This window comes from Triturus cristatus, chromosome 7 (assembly GCF_964204655.1).
Source record: "Triturus cristatus chromosome 7, aTriCri1.1, whole genome shotgun sequence".
Lineage (NCBI taxonomy): Eukaryota > Metazoa > Chordata > Amphibia > Caudata > Salamandridae > Triturus > Triturus cristatus.
The window spans coordinates 1,606,236,402-1,606,255,225 of NC_140590.1; the positions used below are offsets into that span (position 1 = coordinate 1,606,236,402).

The 18,824-nt window shown below is 51.6% G+C and overlaps 1 protein-coding gene across 1 annotated transcript in view; it reads right to left on the bottom strand.

The window, feature by feature from the left end:
- EFCAB8 (EF-hand calcium binding domain 8) overlaps nt 1–18,824 on the bottom strand; it is a 3,172,177-nt gene that overhangs the window by 237,916 nt on the left and 2,915,437 nt on the right. The window contains exon 24 of the mRNA XM_085615170.1: nt 11,254–11,458. Coding sequence (XP_085471296.1) covers nt 11,254–11,458 — 205 coding nt within the window. The remainder of the gene's footprint in view (nt 1–11,253; nt 11,459–18,824) is intronic.

Sequence of the window (18,824 nt, forward strand, 5' to 3'; positions counted from 1 at the left end):
GAGGCATCCTCAACGCTTTGCTTTGGGCCCTAAGAAGCCCCAACACCGAGCAGCATTTGCACCAAAGACCAGCCCTCCAGCATCCACGAGATCTGCGTGGGGCCCTTTTGCTTTTTGCCACTCGACGCGTCATCCCGGTAACTGGCCCGTTGGCTAGTGGCCATCTTGGCGACAAAAACTACAACTAACACCACTGGTCTGGTTGCTCCAGACTGGCCCTTGCTCCTGTGAAAAGGAGCAGCCCCTCTGACCTTGCTGGCCAGAGCACCAAGCTTTCCTCGATTCCTGCGTGGCTTGCATTAGCCAAGGCCTGTTTGCTCCGATCAAGAAGCCGACACCGCCATCAGCTAGAGCTTTCGTGGGACAGCTCGTGAGTGACTCCTGGACATCGTCGACCTCTTCACTTCCACGTGGCTGCAGAGACAAGCTTCCTTTTTTCACCTGTTGGCACCCGACATCGCCTGGTTCCTTCCTGGTTCCACGCCGGTCACTGGCCAGTGACTTTGAACACTGTCCCCTCTGCTTACAGGTCGTATACTCTTCAGATCCATCCTTGGATCCACCCGAACTCTTCCTGCCTGGCCGCTTGCTGCATCTTCATCCTCAGGCTCCATAGTCCTGCACGACGAAACCCGACGCACTTTGACCCCTATGCACCCGCTTCCTGTGGGTGAGGTAGCACTGGCACTCCGGTGCTCCTGGGTAGAGAAACATCTCTAGTGTCTAGGTTTCAAGTTGTTAGGTTCTGGTCCATCCGGAAGACTCCTTTTCCTTTAACTTTGTGACTTTTACGCCCCCATTGAAATCAATAGGTGCACGCGTGTAACTTCTAACACTGCACACGCATCCTGTGGGCATCCTGGTCACGAACTACCGTTAGCTCCTTGTCGTCCCAGCGATTCCCTAGGCCCTAGGCCCTAGGCCTTCTTTCCTTTCTATTTGTGGTTCTTATACCACTATTTTAGTATATGGTTTAGCTGGCCACCTGGCCCATCCATAATTGTGCAACTTTTGTATATTTAAACACTGCCTTGTTTTAAACGAATGTGCTTCTGTGCTCATAAAGAGTATAGGGGATACTTTTAAGTAAATAAATACATATATATTTTGAATATATATCTGTGTGGTGTCCTTTCATTTGGTATTCAAGGAGGTTACATATGGTAAAACAGCTGGCTTCACATGCCCTCAAGAGTTTAGCCTGCAGACTGAACTGTCTACGCTACCACTAGGATAGCTGGTCTATCAAGGTTGACTTCAACCACCACCATAAGGGTTGTTTGGCATGGTACAAGGTGATCACTAGAATTAGTGAGCAGCATATACCAGGCCAACTTCTCACAGGAGGGCATACATCGACATGAGCGTGAGGGGGGAACCGGCCAGCGATCCGCAAACTGTCACCGACGAGCCTTGGGGGTCGTGCACCACGTGGGAAAGGACAAAGGGCAGAGTACGCCTTAGGAGGATGGCGACCCCTCGTGAGCCCCTGGAGAAGCCGGAGTGCCATACCCTATCATAGCCATAGCGCGCTAAAAAGGGACAACAGTTGCCCAAAAGGTGCGTTTCCTGAAGCATCAGGATGTCAATATGAAGGCGCTGCGCATACCGCAAGACCGCTGTGCGTTTGTGTCTGTCCAGCAGACCATTGACGTTCCATGACAACACGTGGAGAGACGCCATTGGGGAAGCTCTATCGATCATGACAGGTGTATCTGTGGCGATGCGGAGCGCGGGGTTGACGGTGTACAAACGCGCTTGGGGTCCCACGAAGATGTGTGCGTTCAGGAAGTACGGGGCATCCCCCCGCCCTCCCACTGGCACCAAGTGACATTCCGTAGTGGCTGAGACAAAAACCTACAAACAACAAAACAACATACAGGGAAAAACTCTCCCAAACCCCCCCCCTTTCCCCCACCCTACACTTCGGGAACAGACGCATCTGTCGACCCCCACTAAACAACACCCAATGTTCAGGGTGGACAACCAAAGTGAAACGCTTGGGAATAGGGAAGCATAGAGGACCCCTCTTCGTGAGCGGATGCATGTATACAAGACCATTGGGAAGATAGGAACAGTGCTGAGTCAGCACGCCGCCTCCGGCCGCGGAGCAAGGCCCGGCGGGCAGAGATCAGCTCAAACAGGATCCCTCAACAGCATCGGGCTACACGAGAGGTCCGTATCTGGAAGGTCAATCGCTGAGGGCCGGGGTGCAGCCCCGCCCTCATCCACATGTGCCGGTGAACCAGAGCACCTCCCGGTTGACACTCCCCCCTCGACCCGGGAGGACTGCCGTGGGTGACCCGGCGGGGAGTCTGATCGGGCCCGCCTACGGTCTCGGCGCCTGCGGGATCGATTCCGTGAGGGCTGAGGATCGGAGGGACCGGCGGGCCAGACCCGCCCCCCACAGCACCCCCGCCCGGGGCACGACCCGGGTCCCGCAGAGGGCGCTCCTCCATCGCCCAGGTCCATGCCTCCGTCGGGTTGTCGAAAAACAGGGTCTTGTTCTCAAATACCACCCGCAGACGAGCTGGGAAGAGGAGCCGATACTGAATGTTAAGAGGCCTCAACTTCTGCTTGACCTCACCAAAGGAGCGACGCTGGCCCTGGACTTCTCGCGTGTAATCTGGGAAGATCATAATGGTGGAATTTTCATGCAGGAGCCGTTGTCGCTTGCGAGCTTCAGCCTGTACGGTGTCCCGTTCCTTAAAGTTGAGAACCCGCATTATGATTGGGCAGGCGGGAGCACCCGGCTGCGGCTTGGGGGCCAGGGACCGGTGGGCCCGTTCAATCGCAAACCAAGGGGATAGGGAGCCCTCGGTGACCCACGACCTCAGCCACTTCTCCAAGAACTCCACGGTACGGCCCTGTTCCGCGCCCTCCGGAAAGCCCACCAGGCTGAGGTTATTGCGTCTGGACCTCTTCTCCGCATCCTCCGCCTCTGCAACTCCTGCGTCTGGGACTGAAGACGGGCCACCTGCCCCCTCAGCTGCTGCACATCGTCCTCCACCGACGAGATCCTTGACTCAGCCTCCTTGATCCGGACATTCGCGTTGTGAAGATCATGCCTGATAAGAGTCATGTCCACCTGTACTTCTGCGATTTTGCCCTCCACCGAGGTTTGGGACGTGTGGATAGCTTGAAGGATAGTGGCCAGATCAGTGGATGGGGGATCCTCCTGCCCCGCCGCCCCCCCAGTGGTCCCCACCTCGGGGTGGTGAAGCGATCCATTTTTGTCTGGGTAGCGGGGACCCTCGCCGATCTGTCCGACCTACCCATCTCTGGTCCCCGGGAGAGGAACGGAATCACACGGTTAGCCCCGGTCGAGGCCCACTCAGGGCCACCCACTATATCTGCAAGATTGGCAGCAGCTCCGTGACTGACACAACAAGTGACCGCACAGACACAACGATGGGCCGCGCCAGGCCTGGGGAGGAGAGGTCCAGCCTGGTCAAGTCACATCCACCACGGGTCACAGATGGGGCGTGCCCGAAGTGGGGGAGAGGGAGGAGACGGAGTGGAGGGAGGGAAGCCGAGCCAACCAGACCCCCACCGACGGCCGACTCCTCCGCCCATACCCAGATGCCACTGCACCGCCACTCCTTACTGTAGGAGAGTAGGGTCTGCTTTCTATGTTCACCCCTACTTTTTGCTTTTGCTTTACTGGTTTTCGACTTAGATGTGGCTGTGGGCCTGCTAATCAGACCCACAGCCCTGCTGTTCTCTCTCTAAATTGATACTATGTACTTTAGGTGCATAACCCATTTGGATAGGATCACCTTATTGGCCCCTGTACAGTGTACCTTTGGTACCCAGGGCATAGGTGTACCCTAGGTCTACCAGGGGCTGCAGCATGTATTATGCCACCTGGCCTGGCCTTCCATTATGACACAACTGGCTGATCACTCAGCTGGGGCAAGGTCGTGTAATCACCCCTTGCTTAGGTGTAGTATTCCTATACCTAGCTTACATATAGACACATGTGTACCTATCAGCCACTCCTATGGCAGGCCTTAACAATCCTGGAGGCAGAGTGCTTGGTAACATGTGAGATGGTGCTCTAGCATGAGCTGAGCCTGTCTGCAGCTTTCGGAACCATGTCCTTATAGCTGTTCTATGATATAGCCTACCATCTACTCTTAAAGTGCCTTATAATCTTAAACGGTTATGGTAACTATGGTTTGGCTTTATCAAAACATGTTGTGTAAGGTGTCTAACACTTTGGAATAATACCCCCATCCCATTTCTGGGGATGAGGATATTATCCCTCCCTTCTAGAGGGAGAAGACATGTTGTAACCTACTTACCCGGTTAAAGTTAACCAGAGCCCCAGCATCACAAAATGGATGCTGCTGCCACAGACACGAGTCTGACCTCCTGCTGCTGGGAGTGATCCCGGCAAGGGAGGCTTGGACAATAGGTTTCCTGCCTTGGGAGGTGCGAGCACCAACCCAGACAGGCCTTAGTGTATTGGGGCAGGGAGGGATGAAAAGAATGAGACATGCCTGGGGCACACAAGGTGTCCCGTGCATAGTCCAGTTCAAACCGGTGCTGGGGCTCTCCATCCCCAGTCCTGGCGCGAAACTGGACAAAGGGAAGGGGGTGTAACCACCCCCCCTCCCAGGTCCCACCCATAAGGCGTGACCTAGCAGGTAACCCAGCCCCCCAGATTTGGATAAGAGTGGTAGCTGGGCCCCAGGAGATTAGATTATCCTGAACCTGCAACTTGAACAGAAACTCTGGACCTTCGACATTCGACGAAAGAAGAAGACTGAAGAATCTCCCTTGTGACCAAGGAGTGGCTACCCTGTGCAAACAGGCACCATCAAGAGACTACCCCTTGCTTTGCTGAAGTTCTACGAGGGACCGACTGCAGAGCCCGACCAGAGCCTTGACTTCCAGACTTCTCCGACCCTGATCCACATCCACAGCCGAGCTGAGATCCGTGGAGGCGACGAGAGACGTGGGACCGGCTACCTGGGAAAAGTGGCGAGTATCTTCCAGCGCATCTTCTGAGGTACCCTCGAAGTTGTGCACCGGGGATTGAGAAGCCCCAACCCCAAGCACCATCTGCACCGAAGATCAGCCCCCCACACTCCACGAGTCCTGCGTGGGGCCCTTCTGCATTTTCCTGCTTGCCGCGCCTGTCCGGTTGCTTGCCCGTTGGCTAGTGGCCTTTGTGACGACGCATCCAGAAATCTTCACTGCTGGTTTGGCTCCTCCAGACTGGCTCCCGCTTCCTTGCAAAAGAGAAGCACCCCAGACCTTCCTGGTCTGCACCAGAAGCAAGTCCTCCGTTCTTCGTGGGTTCCGCTTGCCAAGGCTTGGTGAGTCCTAGTCCAACTTCGACGCCGCCGACAGCAAGAGCCTTCGTGGGACAGCTCGCCTCCTGGTCCTGGTCGTCCTCGACGTTCCCTGGTCCTCGTGGCTGCAGCGACAAGCTTCACCTTCACCTGCAATCTTCACGACAACGCCTGGTTCCTTCCTGGTTCCACGTGGTCACTGGCTAGTGACCTTGACTCTGTCCCTTCTGCTTGCAGGTCTCCTCTCTTCTTGATCCCAACCTTGGGATCCACCGGACACTCTTCACTGACTGCCTGTCAGCAACTTTCCTTCAGGCATCCATAGAAGTCCACGACGAAACCCGACGCAAGTTCACACCTATGCACCCGCAGTCCGTGGGCTAGGTAACTTGGGTACTTCGGTGCTCACAAGGGTAGTGACTATCCTAGGGTCTAGTTTCCGAGTCTCGACTCTCTAGCTGCTTCAGAAGTGTCCTTAAACTGTTAATTTCTAACAACTACTATTTCTATCGACTTTTACGCATTACGTGTGAGTGTTTCCACTCTTCACCTGAATCCCGTGGGCCTCCCACTTCCTAACTGTTGCTAGTGCAGTGTAGCTCCAGCGATTCCCTAGGCCTAGGCCTATCCTATTTCCGTGACAGTGGTCCTTATACCACTTACTTAGTATATGGTTTGCGTGGCCCCTAGGGCCTAACTGTATTACTTACCTGTGTGACTTAATGTATGCTTAAATAAGACTGTGTTGTACTTACCTCTAATCTCATAAAGAGTGCTGAGGGTTTGACTAGAATAAATACACTTTATTTTATATATATATCTGTTGTGGTGTCCCTTCATTTGGTATTCAAGGGATATATATGGTATCACAGCTGGCTTCACATGCCATTCAGAGTTTAGCCTAAGACTGCTCTTGTCCATGCTACCACCAGGATAGCTGGTCTATAAGGTTGACTTTACAACCAATCACCATAAGGGTTGTTTGGACTGATATAAGGTGTACACTAGAACTAGTGACATCATACATCAGGCCAACTTCTCACACTTACCTACAGTCCAGGGCGTGAGCGCTCTCCACCTACCGCCAGCCTCTCACCGGCTGCCAGCAGAGCCGCCGCAGCAGCACAGGCCTCAGTCACAACAAGGGCACTCAGAAGACATGCAGGACTCCCCCAAGCGGCTTCAACCGGCTCTCCACCTCCAGGAGCGTTGCTGGGGCCCCGGAACCAGCGAGGACGGAGAGTTCACTCTCAGCAGGCCCCCCAAGGACGTCGGTGGTGACTTGCCACGGAGGACATCAAACCCAGAGAGCTCCACTAATGACGGCCCCCAACCGGGAGAGCCAGATCCACCACAGAGGAACAACCGGCCCCCAGGTCAGCGCCACCGGTACACTGGATACTGCCCGATAGACGCCTGAAATCCCCGCTCCAGCATGGCGGGAGGACACCCGCCATGAAATGCCCCCCACAGGGACGTTGTTATACCGCCCGATCTACGGCCGAAATCCCCGCATTGGGCGGTCCTACGGGGCGGCTCCTGCAGAACCTTCAAGAGGAGGGTCGACACCGCCTCCGGAGCACCACTGCCCGAGATGGCAGTCGAGTAGCCTCCTGCTGACTGCACCACCAAAAAGGGAGGGGGGGGACTCCACCACCCCAATCCGGCTAGTGCATAGTACCCCCGCAGCACAGGGCAGGGCGAAGCGCGGGGCACCTCTGGGCGCAGCAGCAGTGGGGGGGAAACGCTCCTCTGCCACCCGAACGGCGGCCGATTCCGCTTCAGATAGGCCCCCAAAACACCACCACCACCACCAGCACTCCTCCTCACCGAAGTCTCCGCGCCCCAGGCCTATTCCGACGGGGGCTGCCACACACAGGACTCGGCGCCGGGTGAGGGGGTGCCAGGAGTCCGCAGCCACCACGTCACAGCAGGGAGGCTTCTGTGGGAGTCCAGGTCAGCCGCAGCGCCTGCGGGTCCACAAGGCCTCCGGGGCAGAAGCGCACACCCACACTTCACCGCCCGATCGGGCCGGCGCCAGGAATCTTCAGCGGCAGGGGGCCGCACCGGAGCAGAGCTGGCAGCCGCCGAAAGTCCTCAGGGCAGCAGAGGCGGACAAACAGGCCGCAACAAGGGGAGCCGGATCACAGGGTCTGCCGGCAGATGCCCAGAAAGCGGCAGGACCGGCTCCCGGCGTGCAGTACCAGGGGCCGGAGGCCCGAGGACTCGGGTGAAGGCCGCAGCAGCCACTATGCCGAGAAGGCTGGGGGAGCCGGCCTAGATCTTCAGGGATTCCGGTTCCGGATCGCCAGGAACACCACCGATGGACCCCCTCGGATTCCCGGGTAGGTAGGCGAGCAGGCGGCAGAGCACTGGGTTCCCGATGGCAGGTGACTAATGAGCGGATGACGGAGGGGTCCGGAGCACTCCTAAGGAGCGACCGCCATCTTGACGCTCCTGGCCATGCCCCGCAAAGAACAGGTTTTACTGGAGCTTCACGTTGGTGGTTGCGCAGGCAGAAGAGTCTTGGCCAAAATGGACCCATTCATGGATGCAAGAAGCCCAAGTTTCATGTTTTTCACCTTTTCTTTATGAGGAGTTCACTCTGATGCCAGTCTAGGGTCCAGAACCAAGGAAGGCCCCTCTTGGTGATTGGGGACTCACTTAAGCAGAGGGAAAAGGGGCTCAGGCAGGTCTAGTTGCATATCCATAAAGGCCCAGTTGCAGAAGGTCAGTTGGGCAGTTTCAGGGAGGCCTCCGAAGCTTGTGTTCCTGTAGCTCACACAGGTCAGTCAACTGAATCTTGGAGTCATTCTGGTTAGCCTGGGGTTTAGACAAGCAGGTCAAATCTTCCTTCTCAGACAGCAAACAGTTGTTCAAATAGAAGTGCAGTCCTTCTTTTGTATCTTCCACTGGTCCAGGAGTGTTCTGAAAAGTGGCTCTGGAAGTTCAATATTTATACCTGATCCCAACCTTTGTGTGGGGGGCGGCTCACTGTCCTACCCCCACATCTGGTTCTGGAAGGTTTTTCCTCTTCCCTGTCAAGGTTCCAAACTGTCTGGGGGTGACAAAAGCAGGGAGGCCTTGCCATCAGGTCCTTTGTGTGTGCAAGAGTCAAAATCCGTTGAAGTGTAAGTGGGCCTGGATCTGCCCCCACCCTGTCATCCAGCCATACTGGCCCATCCTGTCCACACTTTAGCCCCTTTTGTGTTACTCTCTGAAAGCAATACACAAACCTCAACTGCAAAGCTATTCAGCAGAATTATGTGACCCAGGCCACTGGCAGAAGACGCAAATGGTTGGGACAAGAAAATGACAATTTTCTAAAAGTGGCATTTTCAAAATTGTGACTTAAAATCCGATCTATAAAGAGGATTTTAAATTACAATTCATTTACGTGTAAATAGCATCACTCTATCTGCTCCCAATCTAAAGTTAGCACATATTAAACATAATAAGGTAACCTAGTGTTAGTCAATGCGAGAGATAGGACACTACAACAGTGAAAAATTACTTTAGGAGTTTTTCACTGGCAAGACATATAAAAGTTAATTACACATGTCCTACATTATAAATACAATGCATTCTGCCCTAAGAACCTTCAGGGCCTACCTTGGGGTAATTTATAAACACTAAAATGGAAAGTCAAGGCCTTGCAAAAGGTTTATTTTGCCAATGTTGAAATGGCAGTTTAAAACTGCACTACAGGCTGTAGTGGCAGGGCTGAGACAGGCTTTAAAGTGCTACTTTTGTGGGTGGCACAATAAGTGCTTCAACCAACTAGTAGTGTTTGATTTACATGCCCTGGGTACAAGTAGTATAATTTACTAGGGACTTATAAGTAAATGAAATGTGCCAATTAGATGTAGGCCAATTGTACCAAGTTTTAGGGGGACAGCACAAACACTTTAGCACTGGTTAGCAGTGCTAAACTGCACAGAGTCCTAAAGCCCAAAAAAGAAAATTTAGCAAAACAAGAGGGGTAAAGGCAATAAAGTTTGGGGAATACCACGCAAAGGATGTCAGGTCTAACAGGCGGTGGTTGGAAAGGCATTAGGGTTCACTCTAATGGTGGACACCAGTACCACCAGACATTCAGGGGTTGGATGCTGTGTTAAGAATTCTGGGTCTCCTGGTGTAAGTCTGTAGGCCAGAACATGAATTAGCTGAAGTTCGCAGCAGGGTGTCAGTTAGGGCTTCATTGAAGGGCAAACGAGATTTGGCCAGTTCCTGGCTAGGCTGTGGGACATCTGTCAATACATTTGTCTTTACCTCCATAGTGGGGACGTTGAAGTCAAGGACCTCAGCAGCCCTCCTGATCACAGTAGCAAAATAAGTGCTTACTTCTGTTGCTGCTGTGACAGGGTGAGAGAACAGTATTGTGTGAGGTATCTAGCCAACTGGCATCCTGTAGGTCCATGTACTAGTTGTCATCAGCATAAGGTGAGGCAAACTCTTTCCCATCCCCACTTTTGTCACCTCCATAAGGGTAGCTCTTGTCCTAGCCAAATGGTTGGTATATTATCTGTGCCCGGCTAAGTGGCAGTGGAATTGGGCTTGAGTCAGATGAATTTAGTAGAGGTTTTGCACATCAAGATCTCAATATGTCCTTGGTTAAGATGACACCAGGTCGGACTCAGACACCACAATCCATTACAGATCTTACAGCACTCATGGAGTCGTTGTTGGTGTTGATGCCACAGGTATGGATTTCCGGACCTGTCAATGCAAGTAGGGCACTGGAAGTGGGTTCAAGGGGTCCAGACAGCACAGATGGAGAACCTGCCGCAGTAAATGGAATGGAGACCATGTGGCTCTGTGGTGCCCCAATGTGTACCAGAAGAAGTCAGAAGCACGCCAAAAATGTGCAGCATGGCTTTTCGAAAGGCATCAACCTGCTGTGACATCGCCAATGGACCTTGGAACTCGGTTGCATTGGGACCAGGGCTGGAATCAGCTCCTCAGTGGAATTGGGAGCGAGACCTGGAGGCACTGTGATGCCTTGGGCCTTCTCCCGAGAAAGTGAGTAACAGGAAGAGGCTCAGTCCTGCTTGGACTTCTTATGCATTTTCTTCAATTTTCCCGAAGACTTTAACCACAAGGAAGATCTGCCTCAGGAACATCTTTGAGAGTAGGAGTTGGTCTTCGCCTTCGACCTGGAGCGGGACCAGTGCGGGCCTTTCAATCTTTTGCCACTTAGTACTTCACCTCACTTTCTCACATGGCTTTAGGTTTCAACTGGGCACTGTTGTTACAGACCTTGGAGTTGTGCAACAAACCCAATCACCAGAGGCACAGCTTGTGGGGATCTTTCACTGACATCTGCTTGCGACAGTACCTACAAGGCTTAAACTCTGTCATTTTAGGGAGTAACATCTATTGCACGCTGGAAACATTTTTTGAAAGAAAATCTCTTCACAGCATAAATAGAGAAAGAGTAGATCTCCAGATCCATGTCCGAAGACACATAGAAAGCAACTGGCATCAACGCACATGGATGCCGCTTATATATGGTTCCATTCGTCCCATCCTTGCGGTACGGCATGGATGTAGAGTCCCAACTCTCCACCTAAAGACATGTGGGAGCACTGCTTTTGAGTTTTCCCCGATCCAGTCTGGTGCCTCGGGAAATACACAAGGTGGGGAATCTATGGCATCCATCACACCAATACTCTTGGCCACTGCATTTTAGTAATAACACATTCAATGATTTACCAAAGCCATAATAATCAATTTTACATCATTTGCCTCAGTTGCCAAGTCCCACTTCTAAGCTGTACTCACTCCATCTAGAAGCATTTAGATATAAAACTTGAACACTTCTGGTCTGGAGTTACAGTTTCACTTGTGACTACACATCATTGCAGTTGTCATTTCTAGATGAGGTTGCCAGTTTTTGTATACACAGTTACTAGTTTATTGAATGGAATGCTTTGAGACTTTCACTCACCTCCATGCCCTTGAACTCCCACTTCTGCCAGGTGGATTCCACTTGCTCATCAGTAAGCTTGAAAATTTGGGGCCCCTTCGAAAGCATTTTCCGAAGCCTTTTGCTGGCATATGAGCTCATGTCAGTTTTGCTCTGCATAAAACTTGCCAGCATTGTGTGCCGCTTTTTTTCCCGGTGGTAAGCTGCAAAGATATCTTGAGCTAATCTAATCATAAAAAATATGAAAAATACATAAGAGATTCATACATGCGCACTACTCAGATCAATATGATAAATACATTAAAATACAACAAAAGGGTAAATTACTGCAACTCTCAGTGCTAAGGTAAGCAGAAGGAAAGCAGTTACTCTGCAGGCTGTAGACACATCGCGAGTGACTTTTTAAATTAGATTTGGGGGCACACTAGTTTTCGGCATGTCCTTTGCATGGTTAACTGGTGTGTACCCCTGCCCTGACTGCCTGAATACCTGAGAAACTGGTATCTTCTCGGCATTGGACTACTGTCCATGCCTTGGGTGCATCATATAAAGCAGTAGTGGTGGTAACGTACCTTGTATAGTGAATCAGTAATATAACCAGAACTATTTTCTTTGTATCATGGACAGTTGAGACTATTGGCTCCCCTTTTGTTGTTACATGACCCATGGGGAGATTGTCTGCTTCTCTAAGTTAGCATGATCACGTGGCAGACTGTGCGCTGTTTTACGCATGTTACTACATGGCTTTATTTTTGTCTCGTTCGTAATTTTCACATAAGAACCTACTGCTGTGTTCACTCTCGGCAGGTTCCTGGGATTTAGTCTGAACATTGTGAGCAAGGTCTATAAACAATGCCCCTTGTTATTGTGTTCTGGTCAGGCCCTGGCACTTAGACAAAACATACCAATGCAGCTGTTGTTTGGGTAATTGTACTTTGAGCTTATTGGGATACATGCATAGGGGGCACACACTTGGAGAAGGACCTTTCTAGGGAGAAGAGCGAGACAGCACCTATGACGTAGATCTATCATCCATAGTCTAAGGTATGGGGTCTGCAGACAAAGCCCAGAGATCTTCCAATATGTAATAATACTGCTTCTATGTAAGGGGAGGGAGGTAAGTGTGAGAAGTTGGCCTGATATATGATGTCACTAATTCTAGTGTACACCTTGTATCAGTTCAAACAACCCTTATGGTGATTGGTTGTAAAGTCAACCTTATAGACCAGCTATCCTAGTGGTAGCATGGACAAGAGCAGTCTTAGGCTAAACTCTGAATGGCATGTGAAGCCAGCTGTTATACCATATATAATCCCTTGAATACCAAATGAAAGGACACCACAGCCGATATATATAAAAATAGAATGTATTTATTCTAGGCAAACCCTCAGCAATCTTTATGAGATTCGAGGTAAGTACAACACAGTCTTATTTAAGCATACATTAAGTCACACAGGTAAGTAATACAGTTAGGCCCTAGGGGCCACGCAAACCATATACTAAGTAAGTGGTATAAGGACCACTGTGAACACAGGATAGGCCTAGGCCTAGGGCATCGCTGGGACTACACTATACTACCAACAGTTAGGAAGTGGGAGGCCCACGGGATTCAGGTGCAGAGTGGAAACACTCACGCGTAATGCGTAAAAGTCGATAGAATTACTAGCAGTTAGAAATAAGCAGTTTTAGGACACTTCTGGTATAGCTAGAAAGTCGAGACTCGGAAACTAGACCCTAGGATAGTCAATACCCTTGTGAGCACCGAAGTACCCAAGTTACCTAGCCCACGGGCTGCGGGTGCATAGGTGTGAACTTGCGTCGGGTTTCGTCGTGGACTTCTATGGATGCCTGAAGGAAAGTTGCTGACAGGCAGTCACTGAAGAGTGTCTGGTGGATCCCAAGGTGGGGATCAAGAAGGAAGGGACCTGCAAGCAGAAGGGACAGAGTCTAGGTCACCAGCCAGGAGCCGGGAAGGAACCAGGAAGGAACCAGGCGATGTCGTGAAGATGCAGGTGAAGAGGTGAAGCTTGTCGCAGCAGCCACGGGTACCAGGAGACGTCGAGGACGACCAGGACCAGGAGGTGAGCTGTCCCACGAAGGCTCTTGCTGTCCGCGGCGTCGAAGTCGAGTCAGGACCCAACAAGCCTTGGCAAGCGCAACCCATGCAGGATGGAGGACTTGCTTCTGGTGCAGACCAGGAAGGTCTGGGGTGCTTCTCTTTCACAGAGGAGCGGGTGCCAGTCTGGAGGAGCCGGACCAGCAAGATGAAAGTAAAGGTTCGTCGTCGCAGAGGCTATCGGGCCCGCAACCGGACAACACGTCGAGCAACACAGGTGCAGAAGGGCCCCACGCAGAACACGTGAAGTGTGGGGAGCTGGTCTTCTTTGCAGATGGTGCTCGGGAGTGGGGCTTCTCAATTCCCCAAGCACAGCCTCGAGGAAGCCTCAGAAGTCGCGCTAGTCAGTTACTAGCCACTTTTCCCAAGTCGCCGGTCCCACGTCCCTCGTCGCCTCCACGGGTCTCAGCTTCGCTGGAGATGTAGATCTGGGTCAGAGGTGTCTGGAAGTCTCGGCGCTGGTCAGTCTCTGCAGTCGTCCCTCGTAGGATTCAGTCACAAAGCAAGCAGCGGTCGCTGGATGGTGCCTGGTTGCCCAGGGTGGTCTCTCCTTGGCCACAAGGGAGATTTCTTCAGTCTTCTTCCTGAGGTCGAATGTCGAAGGTCCAGAGTTTCTGTTCAAGTTGCAGATTCAGGTTAATCTAATTTAGCAGGGCTCAACTAGCTACTAATATACTGGGCTAGTGGGCTGAGCTACCTGCAAGGTCCCTCCTATGGGTGGGACCAGGCAGGGGAGTGGCTACACCCCCTTTCCTTTGTCCAGTTTCGCGCCAGAGCTGGGTTTGAACTGGACTATGCATGGGACACCTTGTGTGCCCCAGGCAGTGTCTCGTTTCCTTCAACCCTACCTGCCCCAATACACTAAATCCTGTCTATGGTGGTGCTCGCACCTCCCAAGGCAGGAAACCTATTGTCCAAGCCTCCCTCGCTGGAAGGACTCCCAGCAGCAGGAGGTCAGACTGTGTCTGTGGCGGCAGCATCCATTTTGTGATGCTGGGGCTCTGGTTAACTTTAACCGGGTAAGTAGGTTTCAACATGTCTTCTCCCTCTAGAAGGGGGGAATGATATCCTCATTGCCAGAAATGGTATGGGGGTATTATTCCAAAGTGTTAGACACCTTACACGACATGTTTCGATAAAGCCAAACCATAGTTACCATAACCGTTTAAGATTATAAGGCACTTTAAGAGTATATGGTAGGCTATATCATAGAACAGCTATAAGGACATGGTTCCGAAAGCTGCAGACAGTCTCAGCTCATGCTAGAGCACCATCTCACATGTTACCAAGCACTCTGCCTCCAGGATTGTTAAGGCCTGCCATAGGAGTGGCTGATAGGTACACATGTGTCTATATATAAGGTAGGTATAGGAATACTACACCTAAGCAAGGGGTGATTACACAACCTTGCCCTAGCTGAGTGATCAGCCAGTTGTGTCATAATGGAAGGCCATGCCAGGGGTGGCATAATACATGCTGCAGCCCCTGGTAGGCCTAGGGTACACCTATGCCCTGGGTACCTAAGGTACACTGTACAGGGGCCAATAAGGTGATCCTATGCAATTGGGTTATGCACCTAAAGTACATAGTATTAGTTTAGAGAGAGAACAGCTGGGCTGTGGGTCTGATTAGGAGGCCCACAGCCACATCTAAGTCGAAAACCAGTGGAGCAAAAGCAAAAAGTGGGGGTGAACATAGAAAGCAGACCCTACTCTCCTACTGTAAGGCTATACTGTCTTTTGATGATAGCATCTCCTTTCATGATTTATGGACTAACTGCTATGCTGACTGTATTTGTACTATGCATTTTTCTGTTTGTTGGGTCCACGTTGGGTTGAAGGCATGGGGTCTGCAGACAAAGCCCAGAGATCTTCTAATATGTAATAATACTGCTTCTATGTAAGGGGAGGGAGGTTAGGCTATACTGTCTTTTCATGATGGCATCTCCTTTCATGATTTATGGACTAACTGCTATGCTGACCGTATTTGTGCTATGCATTTTTCTGCTTGTTGGATCCACGTTGGGTTGGAGGCCGGGGTCGATGTCGACCGGCACCGAACGCGGTAGTGGTGCCATAGGAAGCGGCGCCGGTGGAGGTGTAACAAGGTCAACTGGCGCTGATCCGGATCCAGGCCTGGATCCAAGGGGGGACTGCTGCGCCGGGGCCGGAGCCGCCGGCAGTGAAGACCTAGGCCCCCCAACCGAGTCCGCGGGGCCTGAAGATGTGCCGGTGGGGTTGGTCCGCCCAAAGATGGCATGCATCGCCGCGTAGAATGTACGAAGCTGGGTGGGAGTCGCTCCGGGTCCCGGAAAGGGAGGGAAGTCCAGAGTCGAACTGTCGGGCTCCGTGCGCGGAGCTGCGGGAGTAGCACCACCCGCGTACCTAGTCGGAACAGCCAACCGACGAGGAGAAGTCGAAGAGCGACGATGCTTCTTCGACTTCTTCTTGCGCTTCGACTTACCCAGCCCCGAGTGCGAAGACTTCGATAACTTGGAGCCGGAATGGTGGTGGCTCCCTCTTGACTGGGACGTCGAATGGCGTGGAGCCGACTGTCGGCGTTCAAGCAGCTTTCGGGACCGCTCCCACAAAGCCTTCGGTGCCATCGACTGACAGTCGGAGCATGACTTGAGTTCGTGGTTGTGCTCCAGGCAAAAGAGGCACACGCAGTGCGGATCCATCATGGACATCAGTTGGTTACAGGAATCGCATGCCCTGAAACCGGGCATCCCTCATGCACCTGTTCGGAGTCGAAGACTCGAAACAAGAAGTCGACAAAAGTCGAGAAAAACTTAGTCAAAAAGGGACTGAGGTACTGCTCTTCCAGGATCTGCGCTGGCTGGCGAGGAAAAAGAAAGAACTGACGTCAGCGTGCGAGGGCGGCATCTAAGTACCTGCCCAGATGTCATCCCGGCGACCACGACGCTGACGACGGACACGGAGCCGACAGACCCCACCTTCCGACGCGCAGAGGTACTGCTGACGAAAAAGCTTTCCGGATCCAGTCTGACGCCTGGGGGTAATTCTAAGGTAAGGAATCTATAACAAACGTGTTTCTTTCAGAGATAGATATTTTAAACTTGTTCGTGTCGGTAAGATCTTATTGTGGACAAGTAAAAGAATGCGTGCAAAAGGGTGTGTCTTGCAACCGCGATTCCTGAGAGATTCGGGAGTGTTGTGTTCTGGGGTGTCTAACCACTTGTTTGTCTGGGAGTGAGTAGGAGAGCAAGTGAGTCACTACAGCTAGTCAGTCCTGGGCTCATGGGTAATAAGGTGGTAGGATGACTCATTCCCTATACACTAAGGTCCCATAATCCTACACGTAGTTCTGTTTTTGGGCAGAATCCCTGCAACATTGTTAAGTTCCACTGTTATGTGAAACCCAGAACCTTGCGCTAACATTCCATGTGCATGTTAATTTGTAATACCTGTAGGTAGTAGGACTCTGTGTTGTGAGAGTCTGAGTACAATCATGATGGCAGAAGGAGGAGGAGGATGGACATAGCTCCACCAGACACTGAAAGTGTACAGCATGCAATCCTGTGCTGGAGGGTGGAGATTCAGACACTGAAGAGAGGATGATGTACACAGGGCTACCTTAGAAATTTAACAAGGACTTTGTTGGGGAAAGGCTGCTGATGAGAAATAAGTTGCAGCTGCAAAGAGCAGGGACATGAACTGCGACCACTGTGAACAAGATCTGCAACAAACCTTGAGCTGGTAAATCGTGCGAAGCTGGTAAATAGAAAAAAGGAGTAAAAACAGAGATAGGAATTGGGAGGGAGGACTAAAAACTTTTTTTCCCTAAGCGAACGCCTAGTGCAAGGTTCTCCAACTTTTTCTATAATAAGATCTACTTTTGTTCAATGAAAATCATCCCGAGCTACTAGTAGTGATTCAAAGGTGACCATCCGTTCTAATTCGCATTGCAGTAGTGTAGATTTACGATAATCTCCTGAAACCACCGGTTCTGATGAATTGCCACAAGACAAGTTAGGGGCTACCATAGGCAAGAAACATGTCCACCTTAAACCCCACACATGCCCATTTAGGATCATTTTACCCAGTTAGGGTGTCATTGTTTTTAGTTAGGTTAGTGAGCCCTAGGAATAAAATGTAGGCAATAGGGTCTACCTAAATCTTTTTAACACCACTTTGCATTCACTACACTACTTATTCCACACACCCACACGCACCAAACGGCTTCACCAAAAATATCTCTGCCAAAGAGCCCCTTAGCGGGTGCCCGTCGGGCATTGCAGCGCCAGCCCAACGAGGATCAGGCCCATATGATCAAGCATGGCATCCTTCGGGGTATGTGAGGGCACTTTTCCACAGACCTGAACACTCCCACTTACACTTAGGAAGTGCACACCGCTCAATTATACTCAGTTTAAGAAAGTTGGCGATTTTCTGCCTTAGCTATTCAGGGCATGCAGCCTATCTCTGGGTCACATGAGGAGGTATAGTTGGCAGGTCGTCTTTGTGTATTTCTCCTAGACAGCCACAGACGAAAGAGAGCTTAGGTGTGCCTGGATGGGTCATCACTAGCAGGATGGGAGGCTGAGCTGGGCGTAGCCCCACCTACACCTGCATAGGCTATGCCCTGCCTTCACACAAAGGACGTATAACAAACAGCAGTGTCTCAACAGGTAGTATTTGAAGATAGTTTGGAAAGCATGAACGTTAGTTGCAAAAAGGAAGAGACAGGGAGACATTAATGGTTGTAGCAACAAATGCAAAGAGTGGTCTGTATTTAAACAAAGTAGAAAGTAAGCAATAACAGCACTTTATCGCATTGAATGCATGTGAATCCTGTACAAACTAGTGCACATTTGTGCTCGTGTAAAACAAGGTGAACAGAGCAAGTGGCAAGTTAAAACTGTAAAAAAACGGCGCAAAGGGAACAGAAATGTCAATATATACAAAGAACTTTTTTGTGGTTCCAATTCATTTGGAAAGAATTAGAGAATATAGGTAATTTTGATTAACCCTGAAAGTTGCACCCAAAATTGCGCAGAGAGGTCAAACTTACACCAGAATAGGCTGTGTCCTGCCTTCAGACAAAAAAATGCATACTGCCTGTTAGACCCGGCCTTGTGGCATGGCCATCCCTGACCCCTAGCCACACACCCTGACCCATGCACCTCATTCAGCCCCCGAGTACACGGCCTAGCCGGTCCTTCCCGCCAGAACCCGCACACACCCGACCCGGACTTCCCCGTCCATGCCCTCCATCTTCCCAGCACCACAGGGCCCGCGTGCCCACTTCATGCACCTACAATGGCCGCCCGGCTCCAGCGCAACCCAGGCCTAGAGGCGCCGCCCCGGCTGGAGGACATCGCGCTCCCACGGAGTGAGATAGGGAGGAGCAGTTTCCATCGCACCTCTGACCTCCCCTTGGGAGATGGGTTTCGATCGGCCCTCCGGCCTTCCTGAGGGCTGGCTCCACGCCTGCTGCGTGTCTGGGACTCCCC